Here is a 24,435-nt window from a genome sequence, read left to right on the forward strand (position 1 = left end):
CTGGAATGATGGTGCACATATGCCTCCCTTTGTGTAACACTGTATATCTAACTTTGTCTTAATTGATCCCTCAGTGATCCATTCTGTGTTTTTCAGCTTTTGTCAGACCTTCCTCTTGCAACCCGCATGATTGAATGTGAATTGAGCCCCAGTCTGGCTCTGCAGGGATGTTTCTGTACTGGTAGGTCCTCACCTGCCATGGTTCCAGTGCCCTACATAAGATTCAGTCTTGGAAGTTGTATATATGCGCGCAGGTACTGATTGTAAGTCGCTCTGGATAAGGGCGTCTGATAAATGCTGTAAATGTAGTGTTTAGACTAGCACGCCTCGCTCCCTGACACGAAAAAGGAATCAGCCGATTAGCCGTGACCCTATATGAGAGAAGGGTACAAATTCACCAACCCATCACCCTAACATTGCACTGTTCTGTACCTCTGTGAGCACAACAATACACACCCCTTCAATCACAAGAGGGCCGTCCTTGCAGATGAACTCATAATCATCACTGTTATGCAGAACTCTATATTCTTCACCAACTTCATCGTTTTATGTGTCTCACGTTTCTTCTGTCTCCTCCCTACTGTGACCATTTGTTAGCATCCCTGACCCATGTGCATGTAGCTCTGACTGCCTCTCACCCCCCTGCTCCTGCGAAGAGGAAAGAGCCGCTGATTAGACCACACAGGTGCGCGGTTTGGACCGGTCCAGACAGCCAATGTGGTCACAGCGTGGGGACCCATTCAGTGCCAGCCTTGCCTGGGTACGGTTTCCAAGGTGACGCCAGCCTCCCATGTCGGCGCGATCAAAGTGGAAACAGGCCTGGCAGGGCCGGCCGTGCCTCCGCTGTGCACCTGGCAGCTAGCGGGCTGCCCGTTTAGTGGCCGCCGGCGGGTCCTGGCAGCGAGCGGGTCTCTCTGTCTGTCTGCTGCTGATTCCTGTCCTGCCGCGACCACAACACAGAGCAGACAGGAAATGGCCCTCTGCATGACTGCCAGACTGCCCATCTGCTTGTCTTTCTGCGAACAGACATCTCTCCTTTTCACACTCGTCCGCTTTTTACTTCCCTATCTTCGTGTCCCTCCTCCCCCCAGCCTGGTTCCTTTGTCTGCGGAATTGTGCTATTATTTCATTTTTCACTGTGGAATCGGATTGGGGGGCCTTAATAAAATTGCGTAACCCTTTAATCTTTTTCAATGTAATTTCCTCTATCACTTTTTAACGTGTTTTCTGGATCTCGCTGATCAGATGAACGAACAGTTGAATCAGCTAAAAGAAAGCGGAGCATCTCGAAAAAGCAAAGGCATGAAAAATGGAAGAGACTTTTCAGCTGATGTCTGGGGGAGTGAAAGAATTTTCTTTTCATGCATGACCTTTAACCTTTTGTGGCATCAGGCCGATGGAGGGATCAATATATGAAAGGAAATAAGGAGAAAATATTTATCCCTGTAGCGTTTAATGTAATTCATGTCCTCTGCATGACCTTGAATTTTTGATCAATGTGTCGTTTCTTATGAATCACAACAGTCGGTGTCTGCTGTCACTACCTCTACTCTGCCTGTAACGTGACTAAAGCCAATTCACAAATGCACAAGGGAGGGGAGTTTTTTTCACCCCAGTTAGCAAAATGGCTATTAGCATCATGTAACTGTATCTGTGGTTTTTTTTTTTTGGGGGTTTTTTTTCATACATAAATACTCATGTCAATCAGGCACAACCCACCAGACAGCAGTATAAAAATCACACATTACAGCTAAAGACTGTGCTAGCAGATTTGGGAATCTGACCCAGCAACACTGTCCCTTCACACTGCCCCCAGGGTTAAAAAAAATCACCATTACACTGCAACATGCTTCACACGTTTTTATAAAGGTTGACTCAAGAAGCCTGCCAGTTTCCAAAGCGACTGCATAAATAAAACAGAAAGAAAGGAATGATGAGAATGTAGAGGTAAAGGAAAGAGAAAGGAAGGACAAACATGCATGTGGCCTTGTGTGCATTTAAAAAGAAAGAAACAGAGGAAATAAAATTAAAGTGGAAAATAAGGCCATCAGGACCAAGGCCTGTTTACAGAAATATATTCCAAATGTAAGGCATCAAAGGTAAATGCATGAACACAATCACTGACCCACTTTCCATAAATGCTTAGTCCCCATTCTGGGACACTGGGCATGGGGAGGAGACCATTCTCTCACACAAATAAAAACGACACCCAAATACTCTCAAAATAATGATGGAAATGATTGTAATTGATGGAGATGAAATTTACAGTTCTGTCTGTGAAGAACATGTATCGTGACATATTTACACCACAACTGTACACCACACCTACACTGGACCATTGCCGACCATCAAAGCTTGCCGCTAGATTTCTAGACTACTTTCTTTAAGCTTACCAAGCATATTTGGTGAAATTGGCTTTTTTTCTTCTATTTAGTCTTTGGGGGTTTTGAAGATCATTTATCAATGCTGGTTGAGAATTTGAATACCTGAAATAAAAATTTTGGAACTTTTTAAAAAACTGAGGGAATGAATAAAGGAAGGACCAAAAAGCCTAGATGGGACTGTAAAACTGCATTTGTTATTTTCATCCTCACAACAGACACAAAACTCCTGCTTGACCAGCCTCACGTGACATGGTGTGATGTACTCTTCGCCCGACCCCCCCTATCACAGAAAGGCGATTGAAAGCTGATGAGGGAGTAAAACTGGTTCACTCGCCTGGGGTGCGGAGAGCTGAGACCTGTGCAAGGCTGCATTTTCACAGTCACGAGCGGTGATCCTTCACCATGTTATCATGGTCACGTGATGCTCTTTTTAATAGGGGATGCCTGAACCCGGCCAGGCGCCCCTACAGCTGAAACTGAAGACATGTTTCCAGTTCACTGTCTCTCTCTCTCTCTCTCTGAAGGACGGGAATGAGAAGTGACTCTGTTGGCCGGCTTTAGAGACCCAGCTTTTTTCAGGACTGATACTGTTGATCATTGACAGTCCAGTGGCCTTTCAGCACGGCTGGCCTGCCACAAACAGATGAGACCCAGATTTGGCAGAGGAGCGCCGGGCCCAGGAGCCATCCCCTCAGCCGCATGGGTGCAGATGAAGCGTCATCACTCATCTCACATGCCGGTTATCAGGGAGCATTCCTGGAACGTTGCATAACGTTCCTTAAAAGTTCACACTATTTAAGCAGGAAATGTTCTGACTGCAGGGCTGGTAATAACAGTCATGAAAAGTCACATTAGAACCCGACAAACAGGGGCGTGATCTGTGGTTACGAGGCAGGTGTAAGATTATGGGACATATTTTTACAATGCTATACTGGACATTGTTTTGCATATGTTCTGTATCTGTCTTCAGAATTTACAGAAATTAGCAGAAATAATATGTTTTGGCACATATTTTATATAAATAAAGAAATATATGTATTGTGTATATGTGTGAGTGTGTATCTGTATCAAGAGTCTAATTATTTCTGGATTTCAAAAGACAAACTTTCATAATGTTTTTATTAACAAACGAGTCCATAACAGCGATTAAACCCTACCGAACATAATCAGTATGTCACAAATGTGATCTCTGTTATACTACTGACCCCCCGGACCCATGTCCACTGCCAAGCCATTGTAAAAATTGATGAACTAGTTCCCTGATACAGTACTTCATATATAGCCTATCTAACAAAATTTTCAAGATAACCTAAAATAACATTCTTTTGATATATCCTGTATTGTGTCCGTCATTGCTACGGTACTTTTACTGCAGCTAGCAGCAGCTTCCTTTGTCATGAATAAACCATCCAGCGGTTATTGACAGGCGAATCAGACTGGGTCAGACAGCCGACAAAGACCAGGTTCTCTCCAACTCCACTGCCTCTCATCCTCTACCTCGGACAATGCTAGAGCTCCCTTACTTTTTGCACTAGAGGTGGAATGCTTTCTTCGGAACGACAGCCTCCTAGTATATGGAGCATAATGTAGTAAAAATGACACTCTCGCTGACTCACTGTCCAGAACATCTTCGCCGTAATCAGGGTCGCTGCCGCCATAGCAGGGCGGGCCGCCGGCCCAGCACAGGGCACACAAACACACACCAGCATGGGAGGAGCATGCAAACTCCACATGAACAAGGTTCGAGTCGGGAATTGAACTCACAACCTTGGAGGTCTGAGGCCACGCCACCATATAAAAAAAATCAAACTATGTTAAATGTTATATTGTCCTATTTCGTATTGTATTAGTATTTATGCTACACTTCAGGGTCCCGGGTTCAAACTGGACTTGATATAAAAGGTGTTCGAAATGGCAGACTGGTCTTTTACGTTTTTAGACAGAATGAAATTGAGTGATACCTGGCATGTTTTTTTTTACTGTACTTCGACTCCTCTTCGGCTTGAAATAAAAGAAAACGTAGTGATATTCAATTGATTTATTTCGCTCTCTCTCTTTTTTTTTTCTTAAAAACAACAACACCAACAATGTATAAGTGGTGATGACTCTGCCGCCGTGTTTGACTCTCCGGTGACTGTCTTGCATAAACATTCCATTTTTATAACACTGAGACATGACAGCATCTCATTTAGATAAAAAAAACCAACAACAAAGAAACATTACAGCCAGAGCAAAAGCAAAATCCAACAGAAAGGCATTCAATACAGATGCACAGAGATGAAGAAATATTGGAGAAAATTTTCAAATTTGTTTTGGCACATATTTTATATAAATAAAAAAATATATGTATTGTGTATATGTGTGTGTGTGTGTGTGTGTGTGTGTGTGTGTGTGTGTATATATATATATATATATATATATATATATATATATATGTGTGTATATTGAGAGAGAGGGAGCAACACAAAAGTGACAGTGCAGCTTTGTCTTCAGAATACAGTCGTCTTTAGTCCATTTCAAAAGGGTCTTTTGAGTAAAAACCTTCCCTTTGCGGAGAGAATAAGGAACTCTGGAACTCTAGACTGTTTCATGAACATAAATTGTTTTTTTTTGGGACAGTAGGTGTTCGTTCTCAGAGACCTGAAACTCCGAGGAGGCAAAGACGGACCCTTGAACCTGTTCCTTTTCCAAAGAAGTCGACTTCACTGGCCAACATGACAGAACTAATGGTAGTTCTGAGGCATATAGAGGGAGTGATGCATTGAAAAATGATATTATGCAAAAACCACCACAGGATAATTTCCCCTTTCCATTCTGTGAGCGTTTACATTCCATAGAACTGTGAGGATAAATGATCTGAACAAGTTTTCATCATAACCTGTAGCTGCGTTTCCAGAATGTGAGTAATTCAACTATCTTAATGAGTGATTCTCAGAACCAATGCTATGCACTGATCGGCCTCTCTAGATTTGCGCAGGTTTGTTTCTGCTACAGTAACTGTACCAGCCATCAATATTTTAAATAGAATGTGTTGTGGAATGACAAGCCATGTGCAAGGGAATTTGGGAGATCAGAGTCTCCACCAACGAGGTCACCCTCTTGTTTTCTCCATCCAACCATACCAGTGCCTTGTATTATAAAATAATATGAGAAAAACTTATATGGGATGATAAAAACATTTTAATGGCCTGAAACATTTTTGCAATAAATGGGACTTTATATTCAGTACTTAATTTTGTTCAGTTCAAAGCTTAATTGAAACACGACTACTATAATCGAGCTTCATCCTGGTGTGAATATAAAGATGCTCAAATGACTAGACTACTACTAAATTACTTTTTCCTGGCTGTAACATAAATGTGGGTATTAAATAGAAACATGTTTAAGCACAACGAAAAGAGAACATCAGGTTTTGATGGTTTATTGAATAGTGCTGTGTTGATGCTCATTATGTTTGAGTGTCTGGACAGGCTCAATTTGATTCTATGACGGGCAGCTTTACATGTACAGGCTAAAAGTTTGGACACCTTCTCATTCAATGTGTTTTCTTTATTTTCATGACCATTTACGTTGGTAGATTCTCACTGAAGGCATCAAAACTATGAATGAACACATGTGGAGTTATGTACTTAACAAAAAAAGGTGAAATAACTGAAAACATGTTTTATATTCTAGTTTCTTTGCTCTGATTACTGCTTTGCACACTCTTGGCATTCTCTCGAGGAGCTTCAAGAGGTCGTCACCTGAGATGGTTTTCCAACAGTCTTGAAGGAGTTCCCAGAGGTGTTTAGCACTTGTTGGTCCCTTTGCCTTCACTCTGCGGTCCAGCTCACCCCAAACCATCTCGACTGGGTTCAGGTCCGGTGACTGTGGAGGCCAGGTCTCCACTTTTTGTTAAGTACCTAACTCCACACGTGTTCATTCACAGTTTTGATGCCTTCAGTGAGAATCTACCAACGTAAATGGTCATGAAAATAAAGAAAACATCTTGAATGAAAAGGTGTGTCCAAACTTTTGGCCTGTACTGTATATCAGATTGCTGTGTACTGTAAACGACTGCAAGATGCAGACAGATTGTATAAATATTAAATAACACAGGCACTGGTCCTTAACCCGACTTTTTCCAAATCTTGGATCAGTGTGCTTTCTTTTCATTTCCCTTCTTGTTCTATATCCCTCTACATCCCATAGACTTGGTGATAAAGCCATGAACAGATGGACTCAGGGCAAAAAAAAATTCCCACACAGGCCTGTATGAAGTGCTGACCAGACCATGGCTGCAGCGGCACGTTTCTACTCTGTTTCCAGTTCTGCCTTTTAATAAAGACTAAAGACATATATGCCATGCACCAGCTGTGGGGGACCTGAATAATGTCTCCAAAATCTTTACAAAATAAAATAATATAAAAGACAAATTTGATGGAAACATTTCAAATACTGGACACATTTCTTTTCTTTTTTTTCCTCCAAGGCCCAAGATGGAGTCTGGTCAACAATTCATTTCACTTTTGAACAGTATAGTCATAACACAGCAGGCTAAATGATCGTGTCTTGTCTGCCGATGTGGAGAGAGAGAGAGAGAGAGCGAGCGAGAGAGAGAGAGGGAGGAAAGAAATGAAGAAAAACATTTGTCAAAAACCACAATGATATTCAAATACTACAAAGGAAACACTGACATTTTGGAATTTACAAGTCCTCATAGGTGTGGATGAGTGAAATGAAGCAAAAGAAAGGATCAGGGAGGAGGACCGGGAGGATTAGTAAAAGTAGGAACAACACGACCTCTGTGGCCATTTCTAACGGACAGAGGGGACCATTGCTTTTGTTATTCAGGCTCCACTGCGCTTTACTCCAAACTGCTTCTCCACCCTTCCTGACCTGGCCCCGCCCACGTCCTCCACTGCGGAGTCTGCCTCTGGAATTTGCTACAGCTTCCAAGGAGACGTCCTCTGCTGCCTGCTCCCCACCCTGTACTGCTGATCAGGGTGGGGTAGGAGAAGAAAGGCCCCGCACAGAGGAGGTTCTGGTCCAGCTCTCAGTCTGTCACTGACTCTGGAGGCACTAAGGCGGCCATGATGACACATTTCCGGAGGGGCTGTACTCTGTTAGCTGTCCGATGCAAGTAGGTCTGACACTGAGACTTAAGATGCTGTTGACTGGGATTGAGTGGTCCTTTCACGCAAAAAGCAGTCTTATTGAATCAGTGCAACAGTGCGCCACCTAGGGAGTGGATTGTGGTATTGCCACCAAAAGTGTAAGACTCTGCGGTATATTTCCCAGACAGTTGGCAAAGGAGAGTTGATCCACATTAAAATAGCTTGGCAGGATACAACCAGTGATCAACATACTCACCAAGAGGAGACATCTTTCTTGAAAATTATTTTGGTTGAAAGTTAACACTGTGATCGAGGGTCTACGAAATAAGTCTGGAGTATGATGTTGCACTTGGGGCATCCTGCAGTGCGGGCCATGTTAAAATGCCCCGAAGGCCCAAAAAACAAAAACAATGATCTCTTGGTGATCTGGGCTCTACTCGCCACCCTGGCTGTGAAGAAGCCGTCGGCGACTGCTGTCGAGTCCAGGCCCGTTGGTCATCACAGTAGCCGTAATGGTTGGTGAATCTTCATTTTGTAGGGTAATGTACAATGCATGGGGCAGACTCATCAGTGCTCGACTCGTCAGGACTGGCCAGTTGAGTCAGTAGAAGCCTGTTGCAAGGGGCCTGAGTTAGATGCAGCATGCAGGGCTTTCCTCCAAACAAAATGGGAAAAAGAAGTAAAAAGTAAAAAGCAGTCAATCCCAGAAATGTCCACGTTTGCTCCTCTTGTTTTTACATCATTGTCTTTCAAAGCATTTTGAAATTAAAAGTGACATTTTGTACGTAACATTAGCTATGGTTCAGTGTCAACTTAACTTTACAAGGACATGAATATACCATCATCGTCGTCATCATCATCCTTACTACTAACATACATGGCAATAGAGGATTGGTATATTAGGAATATCAGATGAAACAAAAATCTGTAAACTGCTTTTTAAAAAGCTGGAGACGGAGTATGGGGTGGGATGATAAATGCCTGAATTCTGTACCCTGTTTCCATAGAAACACATTATTTACAAATGAACTTTTCTGTTGTCCGTCTCCCTTGAGTCTCACAGAGAAATGACCACATGTACAAATAAGGAGTTCAAAATCTGTCAGAAAAGGACAGTCTTCAAAATTTCACACTGTGCTGTACAAAAGATTTTTTTCCACTCCAGATTTTTGGCTTGTAATTTTCTGTCTTTAAAGTAGCACCCAGGCGCTAGAATGTATGCAAGTCATAATATGTATTTTAAAGCTACAAAAATTACATTTTCTCATGTTTTGATAAAATATTTCAATTTGAACAGCTGCTGCAAGCATAACCATCTTAACATCATCATTGCCATCATAGTAATAATATGTAATAGTAATACGTTGTTTGTCATAATTTTCCCAGAGTTGTTGAATTTTTTTTCTTGTAAAGCTGTTTTTTTCTTCTGTGTTAATATCTGTTCAAACAGGTGAAACTATGTAGAGTTTTTTTCTTCTTTCTTTCTTTCTTTCTTTCTTTCTTTCTTTCTTTCTTTCTTTCTTTCTTTCTTTCTTTCTGTCTTTCTTTTTTTATACAATCCAGTTCTGTCCTATTTTACAAACTCTGCTGTGCAAACAGCCTCCTTAGGTGAGGTCAGAGACGATGACCTGAGGAGAGAGGGTGAGGAGCAGTTGAGGGGTGGAGGAGGAGGACAGTGTAGGTACGGGTGGAGAAGGAGGCGCTGTCTCTTCAGTGGAACCGCTGAACTCCATAACGTGGGTCTTTACTGTCCCGAATTTCAATCTGTACAGATTAAGACAAACAACGGAGAAAAAAGCAATAAAGGATTAGTTACAGGTAGTCTGGCACCAACGGGGGACATTACGGGAGGCACAGCAGCAGGGACAGGGGATTTGGACTGTAGGTACAAGGTAAAGAGGTTATGCAGGATTATGACATTTACGACATCCAGCAGGACAACTGTGACATTTTAATGAGTAGAAGGGCAAAGCCAGATTTAGCTTCTACTGAGTTCTAAAATTTCCTTTTCTTAACCAACTGTCTCCAGGCGAAGGCACAAATGATGTCGGTGTCCTGACAAGGATGTCTCCGTTGGCAGGTTCCTGGGTCGAGAAGGACTCATCTGATGAGTCCAAACTGTCCCATAATCCACTGCATTTTCAGAAGATGGCCACTTAAAATGATTGTATTGTGCCTTGGCAGAATAGTAAAGGGTGGCACTTCATGATACAAAACTTATGATCGTCTCATCCTTTGATTGTTCTAATGCATGCTGCACAGTTGCATGCAGCTAGTTTTTACTAACAGGAGGGAGCAATATATTCAGATGTCAATCTGAACAATAAATGCTTTTTTTATTATAATTTTTAGCTTGTAATGATTTTGCTAGACTTCCCTATAAAGTTCTTGCCAACGAAAACATTACGGTGGAAAAACATTTCATTTGCACTTTTGGTTCAATATCTATGTCTGAATTCAACTGCAGAATATATGAACGACTGATACCAATTCTGAATTCTGAATCAATACCTGAGCTCAGGAAATCTACACTGAATTTTAAAAATGTGCTTTCTGCCATATCTTACACAGTGCTGCATTTACCACGTCCTCAGACAGAGTTTTGCCCCTGATCTGCGGTATGAAATATGATCCAATAACCGACACACACACACACACACACACACACCTAGCGCTACATCAGTGTATGTCTGAGTGCACTGTGGGCCCACTCTCCATCCTCAGAGGTGAACAGAAGGGAGGCTTCAGTGGAGAGGTGTGGAAAAATGAAAAATGAACAGCGATGGTGTTACCGTAGACATTAGAGCTAAATGCATTTACCTTTACAAATAGAATGTCACAGAAAGGTCTCTGTTTTAATACAACCTTCCTGACATTTGCTCTCATCTGAGATTGCCGCCTCTGTCTCTATCTACCCCCCCTTCCCGATATATATACGAGAGGCTATATTTATTTCTTTATTTATTTTCAGACACGCTTCTTCCACAAATGACCTTTACTGGTCTGAGTTCGTCTATGTCTTAATTTGTCTGTGTAAGCGGCGGAGACGAAGAGGGAAAATAAAATAATGGCTCTCAGACTGTGTTGTGGCCTGAGAGCAGTATGCTGTTCCTCGGCTGTATTTGTCGACCTTGCGAGTGTAATAATAGCCTCGCCACTTTCAGGTGACTCATCCGCCCAATGCCACGTCATTTAATGGAAATCAGTGCCGCAGACAGGTACAGGGTCTCATACCCCCCCATCCCACACACACACACACACACACACACACACCTTGCTTAAGATAAAGATGGCAGAAAATGGAAGACCTATGCTGAGAAGCCACCTGGATCTGACCCTCCCCTGCCCACCTTTGGGGCAATTGCCCAGGAATTGTGGTATGGCTTTGCGGGAGGCTGTTCTGCCCTGGCCAAAAAACAGCTACGTGGAACGTTAATTACAGATGGTAAAATAACTAGTTCTACATCTCTTTTTTTTTTTTTAAATGGCTGGAAGGGTTATTGCACAGTGGTGGAGAACACACACGGAAAGACTGAGATCAGTTTAGGGAGTGTTAGGGACTGGATGCACTAAAAACAGACATGAAGCATAAAGTACAGGTTGTTTGCATTGTGCAGAGCATAACGAAGCTAGAATTTCTGAATTGTGCTGAATGTACAACTCATTGCTCAATTTACTTTCGTCTAAAGCACCGCGGAAGCTTCAGCAGGTTTGCCGTACTTCACAGCATGCTTCATGTCACTTCACCAACTGAAAAAGGCAACCACGACAACAGCAGCAAAACTGGACGGGAATCATGCCGGGCCTCCATGCACGACTTTCAGTAAGGAGAGCCGACGTGGGATAAGCGAACTGACGGGTTGATGCACCGTTCTCAGTCCGTCCATTCGCAGGGTTGAGGTCAGGTGCAGCGGCTGCAAGGAAATGGCCGTTAGTCCCACTGACATGACAACCAAGTCACACTTTCACATTGAAATCCCTGGAAATCACATCTCTTCCTGTACAGTGATATGTGTCCAAATCAGCTACTTAATCATTTTACAATCTAGAAATTAGGCTTTTGTTTCTAAAACTTTACATTGCCTGTAAAATAACCTTTTAAACAAAGCAAAGCTTTTAGGCAATTCATGTCAAATAGTCAAAAGTCAAATTCTATAAGTCAGCTGACAGGTTTTCCACTATCCAATAAGACTGCAGAGCTTCAACGATTCCTTTTTCATTCGCATTGTTGGTTCATTTATTTCTTTTTTGAATGCACTCAGCTTTTTGCCGGCTAGTAATTAAAAGGTGGGTGTTTTCTGCCCTCCTCCCTTGCTCTTAAACGGAGCTGTAAATACACGCCAGCCTGTGGTGTTGCTTCTAGTGTGCGGCGGATCAGCGCCGCGGGTCCCTGGAGTTGACATCTCTGCTGCAAGAGAGCGTGTTTAGCCACAGGCTGCTGTGATTCAACATGCTCTCCACCTCGCCACGTGTTTTGATGCCCTCCGGCCCCTTCACAGCGGCCCCCCCGAGGGAGGGTCCAGAGTCAAATCACTGTGGAGAGTTCACTAAGCGCTGGGTCTAACTCAGGTGACCAGACACATCCTGTTTGAAGACACGCTCGCTGCCAGGGATGCTACTAGGCTCGGGTTTGGACAAATGCAGGCGGGTGGGCAATGTCTCTGTGTGTGTGTGTGTGTGTGTGTGTGTGTGTGTCTAACACACCTGGACAACACTGTCAGCAAATTACAGCACCACAACACTGATGATTTTTAACAACCACAAGCACACAAGCACAGAAGCCACAACAGCTGTGAACTTACCCTCGATACTGCGAAATCTGAAAAGACAGAATAGAATTCTTGTTTAGTTCCAGCTCTGTGATTGCAAAAGGTCACAAGCACGTTTTCTCTGATACCAGAAACACTTTCTTGTCAGGTCAAAGCACCACAACGAAGAGAGGACGTACGCTGAAGTTGTAGGTCACCTGACACCTCTGATGTGAAATTTTCAGTGTTCTGGTCTCCCAGTTACACACACAGTGTAACTTTACACCATGTGCTGAGGTGGACATTTCCAGAGTTCCTCCAGCAGCAAACCCTGCCACCCACGGACAATTAGAGGTTTTTACATTAGCACCGCAAGACTGATTTCACTGGAATGGAAATCCATAAATACCCCCCAAAAGTTGGCCAGTGGCTCCAAACAGAAGTTAGGGGGAAAAGAGAAGAATACAAATAGACGCTCGCACCAATTTCTTCCAGTTTGGGAACCTGTGTGGACATACGACTTGATTATATGTCCGCATCCTAAAACACGTATCTTGTAGGATTATGCATTTATCCGTATCTATGTTAGAATTACAAAATGTTCTTTATTTATCCTGATATCCTGAGGGTTGGGGACGTTTCTTATTTATTTGTAAAGGAAGAAAGCATAATTGGTATGACATTACATCTCTATGTGTTACGTAAATGAAAAAAACTGCACTTTACTGGCCACTGCATGCCGAGATTTATTTAGTTGTCAGAGTGTTAAAAGTCCGGGAGGCGTAATAATCATGCAGAACAGGGTGTCAGAGGGGAATTTCTTCTGTGTGCCCTTGGCAGGAGCCGAAACACACTGCACACGTGGAAAACGTGGAGTTCTGTGTGTTGACTCCATTTTTGTTGGAAAAGGAAACGCGGTCCGTTCATAATGCATCGCTCATTAAATAGAAAAACAAAATTACTGGTGGGCACGATGACGCCATAAAACTGAGAACTACTAACAGCGGCAGTCTCGTTCGGCCCTTTCTTCCCCCCCCCCTGTAAAATTAAGATGGGGAGAACATGGAGCCCCTTTAGCGTGACCGTTTGTGGCAGCGGCCACTCTGCAGACGTCCTGCAGCACGTGAGGTCGGACCTCTGTAATGGCAACGTGAGTGGAGGTCTGGAGATGACGGACGTCCGGCTTCAAAGCTAAGGCTGCAGCATGGCGAGAAAAAAAAGTCTGGAGAGAGGGAGGGAGGGTGAAAAAAAAAAAAAAAACTGAAATAGCCGTCTGCCATTTTAGTGACGAGGCTACAGTAGAGTGGATTAAACGGGGAACAAATAATAGCTGGAGGAGGCTTGGCTCTTAGCCACCAGGTTTTTATTGATGCTGTAACACCGATTCCCCCGCAATCACAGATGCTGTGGCTGAACCCCCTACCCCCTTAAAACCCTCTGTCCCCCTTCTTCCTCTTTCCCTTCCATAAACCCCCCCCCCAATAGGCCCAGATGAAACAGAATTAACAGCCAGACTGAGGAGTGGAATCAGTGTATGCGTGTGCATGTGCTGTACACACGATAAGCTATTATATATACGCAAAATGCAAATTAATATTTCACACTTTAACAGTTCCACAAAAATATATGTTATCAGTGTATTTGTGTGTTGAGCGAGAGACAGAGAGAGAGAGAGAGAGAGAGAGAGAGAGAGAGACAGCTGCACTGTGCAGTCACTGGGGAGAGTGCAGCAGCCCTTCTTATCCTGCCGGAATCTGACACGTAACCATGGAAACTTCCTCAATAGACTCAGAAGGCTATGAAGGAATTGGGTGGTGATTCCCCCCCTCCTTCAGGCGGCTCAGCACATTCTCTCCCTCCCTCCCCCACCCTCTCTCTCTCTCTCTCTTTCTCCTTCACCCTCTGCCTCTGTGATCATATTATAAGGCCGTCTTATCACAACGTCAACAACACTTATCTTGACTGATTTACAGGCATAGCACCTGTGACACCCCGATGTTGAAACCTTTGCCACACACGTTTAAAAAGAGTATACAAATAAATATATTTAAAGGCTGACTGAGGACTAAAAGATGATGTAATACACCTGACATTAGGATGAGCCTGAAGAGACAGAAGAGAGAGAGAGATGCAATAGATCAAATATTCATGGCCGTGTATCTTCTGGTGTAGCCATGCATCAATGAAAACAACCTCTGACATCACTGATGCCATCATCATCATCAATAGTACTGTCCCATTCATCAACAATATCAATGCATGTGTCAAAAACAAGATATATTGTACAATGGTGCTGCATTTATGTGCATGTTTCCTTGATATTGAGCTGTTTTATTAAACTTATTTACCTTGGTTTGTTGTTTTGCTGTACTTGCTGATGATAATTAAAGTGCATTGATGATTAAAGTGCAAGCCATGGATGGTTGGCGGTGACCTCGGTTATTTATTAATTTTTCTGGTCATTGAGAGCAGCGAGCAGTTACAAGAGATTCCTGTATTTCGAGATATAACCGTTTACATCGGAATACAATCAGCAAATAACCTGTTCTTGAACATCATAACACAAAAAACAACACCTGTATACTGATTCTATTATATTTCTCACTTATAGACTCTGGCGAGAGAAGAAAGAGAATGAGAGAAGCCGACAGGGCAGAGAGAGCAGGTGGCATGGAGGTGAGAGAGAAATGGAGCAAGTTCTGGTGGTGAAGACCGGATAATGACCTCACCGGTCAGGGGCCTGCAGGGAGGATGAGAAGACAGCAGAGCAAAGGAGAGGAGTGGAGACGACTGAAGTGGACAAGAGAATATGGGACCAGAGGAGTGGAGTAGAGCAGGCTTGAGATGAGAGGATATAAAAAAAAGCGGAAAGTGAGAGTTGAGCAGGACAACGTCCACCAAGACAGCACGAATAAAAAAAGTAAATAATGGCTACAAAATAAAGATTCGTCTTGAAGATGAAGATGCACAGATCTCTTTTTGTTTATGGTTATACTGTATTAATGCATCGTTTCTTGCATTATCCACAACGAAATTCAACACCCTCAGACCCATGACATTGTGTGTTACAGTTTTTTTCCCGTTGTGTTCAATATACTGGGTTTGATTTTGATCATAATAAACGTAGCACCAGTGTCACAGCATGCATGTCTTCATGATTCACTGAAATAAACAGAGATGTGAACAAGATCTGACTGCTTGTCTAGTTATCTGTATCTTGGAGGGGGGGAACTAACCACCACTTTTCGTTGGTGAGTAATTGTTTCTGACACCTTTCTAAAGTTCTGACAACTTTAATGATGTTTAGGCATGATTGACAGGTCGTACCCTGCTTCCTCATTCTGGACCATTCACACCCCGGCCTGTCAATACGTGCCCAAAGTAGCACAAAGAGTATTTCCAGATTTAGTGCAAAAAATGCGATATGACTTTAACTTAGATTCGATTTTTTTCAAAAGCACACAATCTGGCAACATTCAATGTCTTTTATGGGTGAACTAGTGATTGTGACAGTTCCAAACGTCCTCAACGTGTTACATCTTATATAGTGTAATGAGAACAGCTACACTGTCTTAAGACCAAATGAGCCTCACCAGGTTATCCTGACATTACGAGCTGTTTCTGCAGTTTTCTAACTGTGTTAGCATGAGCCGTTGCCATGGTGAGCCCCTCACCTTTGTTGTCAGCCTTGATCTCGTCTTGGAGGAAGTCATTCTGCCGGTTTCCAAGGACAAACGCAAGGAAGGAGAGGATGAGCGCGTCCAGGATTCCGATGATGGCCAGGATGTAGGCCCAGCGCACGGAACAGTTCCCCAGCGTGTACTTCCCAGTCTCCTCTCCGCACATGTCCCGAATCACCTCCGCATCCCAGCCATCTGGGAATATCATACAGCCCAGCACCAAACACACCGCTGTGGAGAGAGGAGAAGGGGGAGACGGGGAGATTATTAATCACTCTGCTGCATTTGGTGTAAAAGAATGTGGGTGAGAGATGGTGCTGTTCATTGCTCCTCATTGGCCATTAAATCTAACAGCCAGTCAGGCTGTGGGCAGAATACTGGGTGGGGCGGGTGCAGAATGTGGTTTATCACTCCTCGGTGTCCATTAGATAAGAAAGACAGAGAGAGAGAGAGAGAGAGAGAGAAGCTGAGGAAGCTCATGCCATGCCCACAAACAATTAGTACCACCATGCACTGCTACTCCTCTGATATGTGCCCTGCTACTCAGCTGCACATAACTGAGGCAGAAAAGGAGACAACGACAAGACGCAATGTGACGAAATACTAAAAGTATCTCCATTTATTCCAGATATGCCTGTTGCCGGCTGTATTTAATTTTTTATTTTTTTGATGGAATACATTGTTTTTTATGTACTATAATGGAAGGGAGTGTGCCAACACAGTCAGTTTTCAGTATTCTACTTTTTAAAAGTTTTTTGGCAGTTTATTCCTGTTTGTGACGCTGACACCCAGTGACATTATTCAAAATGAACATCTTTGCGTATCCAGTGAACGTAAAATCCTGGAAGACTGGCTAAGGAGTTAAAAAAGGAGTAATATAACGCTGCGTGTTGTGGATATATTAGAAGACATTATACTGTCTGGGACAGTATCCTGCAATCCTGGGACATGAGTGAGAACTGTACATGGTCTGCCACAGCCACACCAAATGAAAAAATGAACCCCAAAGTGAGTGTGTGTGTGTGTGTGTGTGTGTGTGTGTGTGTGTGTTAGCCTGCAGGAGGAAGGATCCCTGATCTAAAGGTAAGGCCCTTTGATCACGCAGAAAAATGCAGAGTGCTGAAGAGCGAAAGCACGATGTGACTGATTAATTATTGATAATGAGAGAGCGAGGGGAAGATGCACACAGCACAGAGATGGGGGGGGGGGGGTAGCAAAAAGGATCAGAAAAAGAAAAAAGAAGAGTCAGAATTAGAGGTTCAAAGGGTGACATTCAAAGAAAATAGAAAGAAGGGGTGAGAGACCATGTGTGTGTGTGTGTGTGTGTGTGGAAGCGAGAGAATTAGGTTAAGGCACTACTCACTTTTGGTGTTGCCATGGAGTTTCCATTTTGCTAACCCCTATTAATTTATTCATATCTCTTTGTCCTATGGGCATCTGCCCTTCCTGTCTGGCAAATGTAGAGACATGCATTTTTGATGGCCATCACTCAAAACACAAAAAATAAAAAATCACACTACAATTCACACTGTTGAAATCAGTTAACAAAGTCTAACAGTCAAGCTCTCGGTACACAAGAGCAGCCCCGGCGCCGTGTGAGTGAGAACCTGTTCCTTTCTTCTCAACCTAATTACCATTTTAATCATCGTGCCAGATTGTAAATTCAAACAGCAGTCAAGGAACCTAATGGCCTCACGGTGACGCAAAGCCGGAGCGGGCTGTGCACGAGCTCCAAGCATCGCCCTCCGGGCCACGGCTTCCTCTCTCTCTCTCTCTCTCTCTCTCTCTCTCTCTCTCATTCTCTCATTCTCTGCAGTCGCTGCAATGCATTCCAGCGGAGTGAGCAGATATAAAGGGGGGAACATGGGCCACAGAGAAAGGAAACGGATGCAGGCAGCTTTGAGATGCACTAAGGAGGGGTTTTACGGGGAAGATAATGCCCGCCATACTCACTGCTGGGTCAAAGGTCCTTTTTTATGTTCTCATTTTGGTCCCAGACATTTTTGAAACAAATGATGATGAAGACTACCATTGTACCCCACCGCCATTCAGAGATTGTGACAATGAAGAAATCTACTAAAGCCTCCACCAAAATTGCCAGAGAGACCAGAGAGACAAGCTGAAGGGCATTTAAAGCACACACACACACACACACACACACACTTTCACATACACGTTAATTAACACTAACACTTGGAGTGATGCTGTGTTAGTACTGGATGATGCATGTTTGCATTTTGCACCCCCCCCCCCCCTCTGTATATTCCCTGCACACTCATCCATCACCCGGCCTGTTTGATCTGTGCCGTTCCACAGTCTGATCACACATTCTTATCACCAGTGTGTTTGAACGTGGGCCAGGCTCGCTGCCTGTAGTCTGTTTTTTTCCCCACTGTTGTTCTTCTGCGGGGATTCTCTCTCTGGCTCGTGTGAGGAGCAGAAGTGGAGATGATTGGTAACGTTCATGCACGCGTAGCGCTCATGACACGTTGTTCACATTAACAACTCATGTGGCAGCAGCATCCTCACACGATTCCATGATTCCAAAACAAAGATGGATAAAGGGATTTATTTTAAACCAGAATCAGAATCCTTCTTAAAAGCCAAGTATGTGCAAATTTAGTGTAGACAAATGTAAAAGTTTTATAGAGTTTAGATTTTATGTATGCTACTGTATATAAGTATTGCACATATTTTGAATGTCTTGCCTTATGTCAGAAGCATATATTTACAGTTAGGGCACATAACCTGCACAACGTCGGGGTTAAGCGCAGTGTAAGCAGTGTTTCAGGCAAGACAAAAACTTGTGAAACTCATTGTGAAACACTTCAGCACAGCACACGGTGACACAATGAAATGGGTCCTCTGCTTTTAACCATCACCCTTGGTGAGCAGTGGGCAGCCATGACTGGCACCTGAGTGGCACCTCGGCAGATCAGAACTCGAACCTTCTGATTACGGGGCAACTTCCTTAGCCGCTCAGCCACCACTGCCCCAAGCGGGTACCGATTCCTCAATACCTTCTCTCAACAATTAGATTCAATCTGGCATCTCGACACCAGACATCAGTCCTTTACATCATGAAAGCAGAATTCATTTGAATGTCCCCAGCTTCTCACTGATTATGAAGCACTGGTTTATCTTCAAAAGGTTGCTATTAATACATAATATAAATGAATAAGAAACAATGAAATGAATAATTACATGAATTAAAAAACAGTCTAAATTCATTAAGTGATGGATTCATTTTCAAATATAAGGTATAATATTAACGTTTCCATGAATCTTCAAACCTTTTACACAGTGGCAGTTGCACAGTGGGAAACCCCAGATTGATATAAAATGCAGTATTAGTTCTGATTGTCTTTTCGGAAGCATGTCAAGGTTAACTTTCATCATAAAACATGAGTGGCACATGCCACAAGTCGTCAACTTTGGTTTTAAATTCCCACAAGACATCAAATAATGACATCAAACTAAGAGCCGAATAGAAATAAATGCAGAATCCAGATGCAATCCAGGGTGGGAGTTCATTATTCAAACAGTCAGTTCGAGATGCAAGGTGTAAATGGGGTGTACCTGTCGCAGTCCACCAACCGATTATTAATACATTCAAAACTGCAATGACAACACTGATCATTCAAAATCTTCTCATCTTTTCAGCAAACACACACACTAACTCATCATGCTGCTTTGATACTGTGAATAATATGGTAATATTTAGGGGGGTTTACACTGTGCACGCTGCTGAGATGTTCATCTTTGCAAAGATGCATGACCAAACAACTGCCTGCCTCACGTCCCCAGTCAAAGTGCCCCTGGTTATTAAATATCATAAAAAGTAGTCAGTTTACAGACACAAAGGAACTATTTTTATTTTGTGGAGCCATCTGGTTACATTGACAAATCCAAAGAATATTGCTCTCTGAAAAAGTAATCTATGAAATTCAAATTGGTTCCTACGGATACTGCCAATCGTACAGAAATTTCAGTCAGAAAAGGCCTGGTCAGAATCTGACTGAAACGTGTATGTGGCCGTTGTCACATACCAACCCTGGTCTCTAGAGTCCACTTGTACATGGATCTTGTAACATACAGTATTTTTATATTGTATTTTACTGTTTTTTTTTGGCTTCTCCTACTGTTGTCTTTGCTGGCATGTTTCACGTCGCCTTCACCAATAGGCCAATTTCAGATGATCTTATATTGATCTGCGTATGGTATTTTACTGATACATGGAATAAATACACTGAGTGATTTTCTGGGCCCCGCGCAGGCTGTGACTAAACTGATTTATGCCTCAGTTGGTTGCTTTTGTTAACTGATAGTTGCCTCAACCAGGTATTGTGACAAGCAGCTAAGCTGCAAGGTCGCAAGATTGCACCCGTGATTGTGACCCCACGCCGCACCCGGGGGACAGTGCATGTGATAACTCAATTCAAGTGACTCTGGGCCAATCAATACATGCAAATGTGCTCATTGCTCATTGCTTTTTTCCCCCCTCTATTTGCCGCCAGTGTCCAGGGTTGTGAGTTATTTATTTGCCGCTGGGTCTCTGTTAAGGTTGTGCACAACGCGGTGGGGGAATGCGTTGCATAAGGGGTCTCTTGTGGTTCAGTGGTGTGGCTGAAGTAATTGGTTGTGTCACACTTTAACTGTTGCACTTTTTTAAAAATGACCATCGCCATCTGAGGGCCTCCTTTGTCAAAGAGCGAAGGCAAAACTGCACTCGGCCCCCCAGAAACCACTGTTGTCGCACAAAAGTGGGACCTTGTGGCTGCGGAGCCTTCGCTTTTAAGCGCGCGACACCGCGGCAGTTGTTGTGTTGGCTTGTGTGGGCGGGAGCAGAGAATAGCCGAATCTGAAGCGTGACTAAACATCTGGCTCGGTATCTGACACACGCGCAATCTCATCAGCGCATCACTTCCTCCCTCGTAACGCTGCTTCGCGCGGCCCTCTTCCTCGCGGATTCAGACGCGTTTCAGATGCGCGCACTTCCCCCCCCTCTCTGCCTCACTCACACAAACACACACACACACACATGCTCCACAAATGCATTTAAGGGGCTTTGAAGGAGAAGCCCCCAACTCTCCCTGGTCTGAGTAAAGTGTGTGCTCTCTCTCTGACCCTGTTTCTCTCCGGGCCTTTTCTTCTGTTTGGCCTCAGGACAGGGATCATTGCTGAACTGATCCGGGGTCTTAGGCTTTGAAGTCATCCATTTCAATCCCCTATATTCTCTCAGTTCTCTCTTGCTCTCTCCACGCCCGCCACTCCCTTTATTCTGTAAAGTCACGCACAAGCGTGTGCGCACAAACTCTCTCCCCTGCACCATCCACGCGTCTTCTTCTTCTTCTTCCTATTTTTTTTTAACACCCCTCTCCCTCTTTCCAATGGCCTCATTAAATAAACGAAGAGACAGCACATTTCAGCGTTTCAGTGAAGGCCTCCATATTCAGGTTGTTCCTGTCTGCTGGGTGACAGTCGCGATGTCGTCATTACCTGAGACCCACCCGTGTATGTCAGTCACGTCCGAAGCGAACATCTCACAGGGATGGAAAGGAACCTTTTTGGCAGTGACTTGAAGGGGGAGACTGCTGATTCCCATCCCGCACTGCTGAACTGCACACGTGGTTTATAAAGGTGAATAAGCGCACCCAGAAATGTCACCTGAGCTATTTGTAGATTTTATTGCTTTACTTGACTCCTATTCTCAGAAACTGACCAACAAAACAAAGAAAGTCCAGTACAGTGAAATAATGAATAATGAATTTTAATGAATAATATTTTTTTATGTGCCTGTGACATTTGATCCATAATGTTATCATTTACTTTATTCCTGTACTTTACATTACAGAGGTTTGGTTTTTAGAAAAATTATTCAAATGAATGTGACTGGTTGTCGAAGTGTAACTGTAGAGAATTGTTTATTTGCTTTTTAAATATCCCTACGGTGGGCCTGTCATGTACAGTGCTGGCCTAGTGGTTAAGGAAGCAGTCCCGTAATCAGAAGGTTGCCGGTTCGAATACTGATCCGCCAAGGTGTCACTGAGGTGCCACTGAGCAAAGCACCGTCCCCACACACTGCTCCCCGGGCGCCTGTCATGGCTGCCCACTGTTCACTCAGGGTGATGGGTTAAATGCAGAGGACATATTTCACTGTGTGCACCGTGTGCTGTGCTGCTGTGTATCACATGTGACAATCACTTCACTTTACACTTTACACTTAGAAATGTATTGGAATAGCACATTAAGGCAAGATAATTATTTTGAAGATCTAATGCTTGATAATAGTTTTTATACCGATTAATAACAAACCAAAGTTGCTTGAGCGCTATTAAAAGAAGCCTTTTTGTAGCTTCCTCTTCTTCTGTATTTATATATATGTATTTATTTCTTTATTTTTTAGGTTTAGGGGTCAGTCAGCAATAATCCCTACTCAACCTGCTGAGGTTTCAAAAGAATAAACCACTCGGTCATTGTTGTCCCAGAAATCTGAGGAACAGACATAAAGCAGAATGAGCCTTTTTCTGCCACCATCAACAAAACAAAACAGCCGCAATGACAAATTTTTGCGATGTGACTCTGCTGCTGCATCTGCGAGCAGTCTGAACTTTTATTAATGGAGTAGATTCAGGTGACATTAGATTTATAAGTTCTGAAAATTCCTATGTTAATATTTAATGATCCATACTTAACGAGAATAACTGAATAATCTAAAGAAATTACTTGAAAGTTTCACTCTAGAGACATTTAATGGAGAACAATTTATGAATAATTAGTCACGTGCAACGGAGCATTGACAGGCCTTTACAAGCCCAGTTTCAGACACCAGGAGTTAAAATCACAACGATCACATAATTATATTATGACCACATATTTCTGAATGGACTCCACTAGACCTGCTCTGACCATGTGGTGTGATATCTGGCAGCTCTGATTCCCCACCCCTGTAGTAAGATCTCCTGCATCAGTGTTCTGGTATTGGACCGAAAACCGCTAAGGGCGAAGGGAGACGCATTGTTGTCTTGTTTTCTAGTTTGTGTTGTCTTGGTTTTGTTTTTCAGGTGGTGAGTGTGAGGAGAGTCCCTGTGTGAGTGATGATCTTACTGTTCCTTTTCCCACTCCCCCATTCCCAAAGCTTGTTCCTCTATGTTTGTTCATCCTAGCATTAGAAATAAAGTGTTTTGTGGAACTAATCTGTGCCTTGGTCATCGCCATCAGAAGGGGGTCTTTTAAGTCCGGAGAGTTGAGAGGTGGGGCCTCTGTGGATTGGTCTTGTTTTTCGAGCACATCCCACAGATGCACAGTTGGACTGACATCCTCAAACTAGTGTTACTGACCAGTCTACCCTGCCCAGTCTACAGCTATACAACAAGCCACAATGCACTGTGCGTTCTGACACATTTCGACCAGAACCGGCAATATGAGCTGCAGTAGATCATCTATTGAATCAGACTACTGGGACCAATCTGCCTTCGCCGAGTTCATCAGTGAGACTTGGCTGGCCCCAGTCCCGCCACTGGTTAGCCATCCTTGAACCACTTTTGATAGATCCTGACCACTGAAGACCAGGAACATCCCACAACAGCTGCAGTTTTGGAGAAGCTATTGCTCAACCATCTTGCCATCACAGTTTGGTCATTGTCCACTTTTTCTTTGTTGTATCCAACACATCAAGTTCAAAGACTAAAAGCTCATGTGCTTCTTAATTTATCCTCACCCACAGCTAGGTGATGTTCTAACAAAATCATCAATGTTATTAACTTTCCCTCTTCATAATGTTGAATTGTTCAGAATGCACTTCTTCTCTCGCTTATCCTTTCTCTCAAATGTCATGAGTAAGAGTTCTGTAAATTGTTGTATTAGTATTAATAATGTTACTACCAATGGTAGTATTAGATATTACTAGAACATCCCTCTTCATGAATTGTTACAGTGCAACAGAACCTGGGTTATGCAACCCCAATTTCATCTGAATTATACAGCTTTATATAAGCATGGCCATGATCATAAAAGGTCATTCACACGTGTTTCAGTGGCCAGTACAGCTTTCAGTGCCATTTTAATGCTCCTCTCTGGCCAAGTACTACAATAAGAAAAATACACACACTGAGACCCACTTTTGTGATCTTGTGGGATATTTGTACCTTAACCCTTAAAATAGATAGTTGTGTTTTGTCCTATAGATAGAATGAGTGTGTGTGTGCAAACTGTCAATTTCTTATTATTCCCCTCTATTTTTAGCTTCAGGGCTTTAGAGTGGCAGTTTGTGCAGCACCAAAAACCTTTATTTGCAATTTATTTCATTATTCCACATTTTTTGAAACAATAAAAGGGCTTTAGCTATCTTAATAGAATCTCTCACTGTCTGGGATGAAGGATATGGCCCTTTATAAATGAAAGAATGAAGCCATTTCTTCCTGTACTACTGTTTTCTCTCTCTCTCTCTCTCTCTCTCTCTATCTCTCTCTCTGTCTCTCTCTCTCCTCTTCCTCCTCCCTCTGTCCTTAGGCTGAACGGGTTCGAT

At 43.2% G+C, this 24,435-nt stretch overlaps 1 protein-coding gene across 3 annotated transcripts in view; it reads right to left on the reverse strand.

Annotated features, from left to right (window-relative positions):
• Positions 1-6,325: 6,325 nt before the first annotated feature.
• Positions 6,326-24,435, reverse strand: part of lhfpl4a (LHFPL tetraspan subfamily member 4a) — a 30,781-nt gene continuing 12,671 nt past the window's right edge. Inside the window, exons 2-5 of one of the 3 annotated variants that reach the window (XM_028999102.1) lie at positions 15,903-16,139; positions 12,283-12,299; positions 11,350-11,394; positions 6,326-9,244 (exon numbers count right to left, since the gene is read on the reverse strand). In XM_028999102.1, the coding sequence (XP_028854935.1) occupies positions 9,191-9,244; positions 11,350-11,394; positions 12,283-12,299; positions 15,903-16,139 (353 nt within the window). In that variant the 3' untranslated portion in view covers positions 6,326-9,190. The remainder of the gene's footprint in view (positions 9,245-11,349; positions 11,395-12,282; positions 12,300-15,902; positions 16,140-24,435) is intronic. The other 2 variants (XM_028999103.1, XM_028999104.1) reach the window with 2 other exon arrangements.

Source organism: Denticeps clupeoides, chromosome 12 (genome assembly GCF_900700375.1).
Source record: "Denticeps clupeoides chromosome 12, fDenClu1.1, whole genome shotgun sequence".
Lineage (NCBI taxonomy): Eukaryota > Metazoa > Chordata > Actinopteri > Clupeiformes > Denticipitidae > Denticeps > Denticeps clupeoides.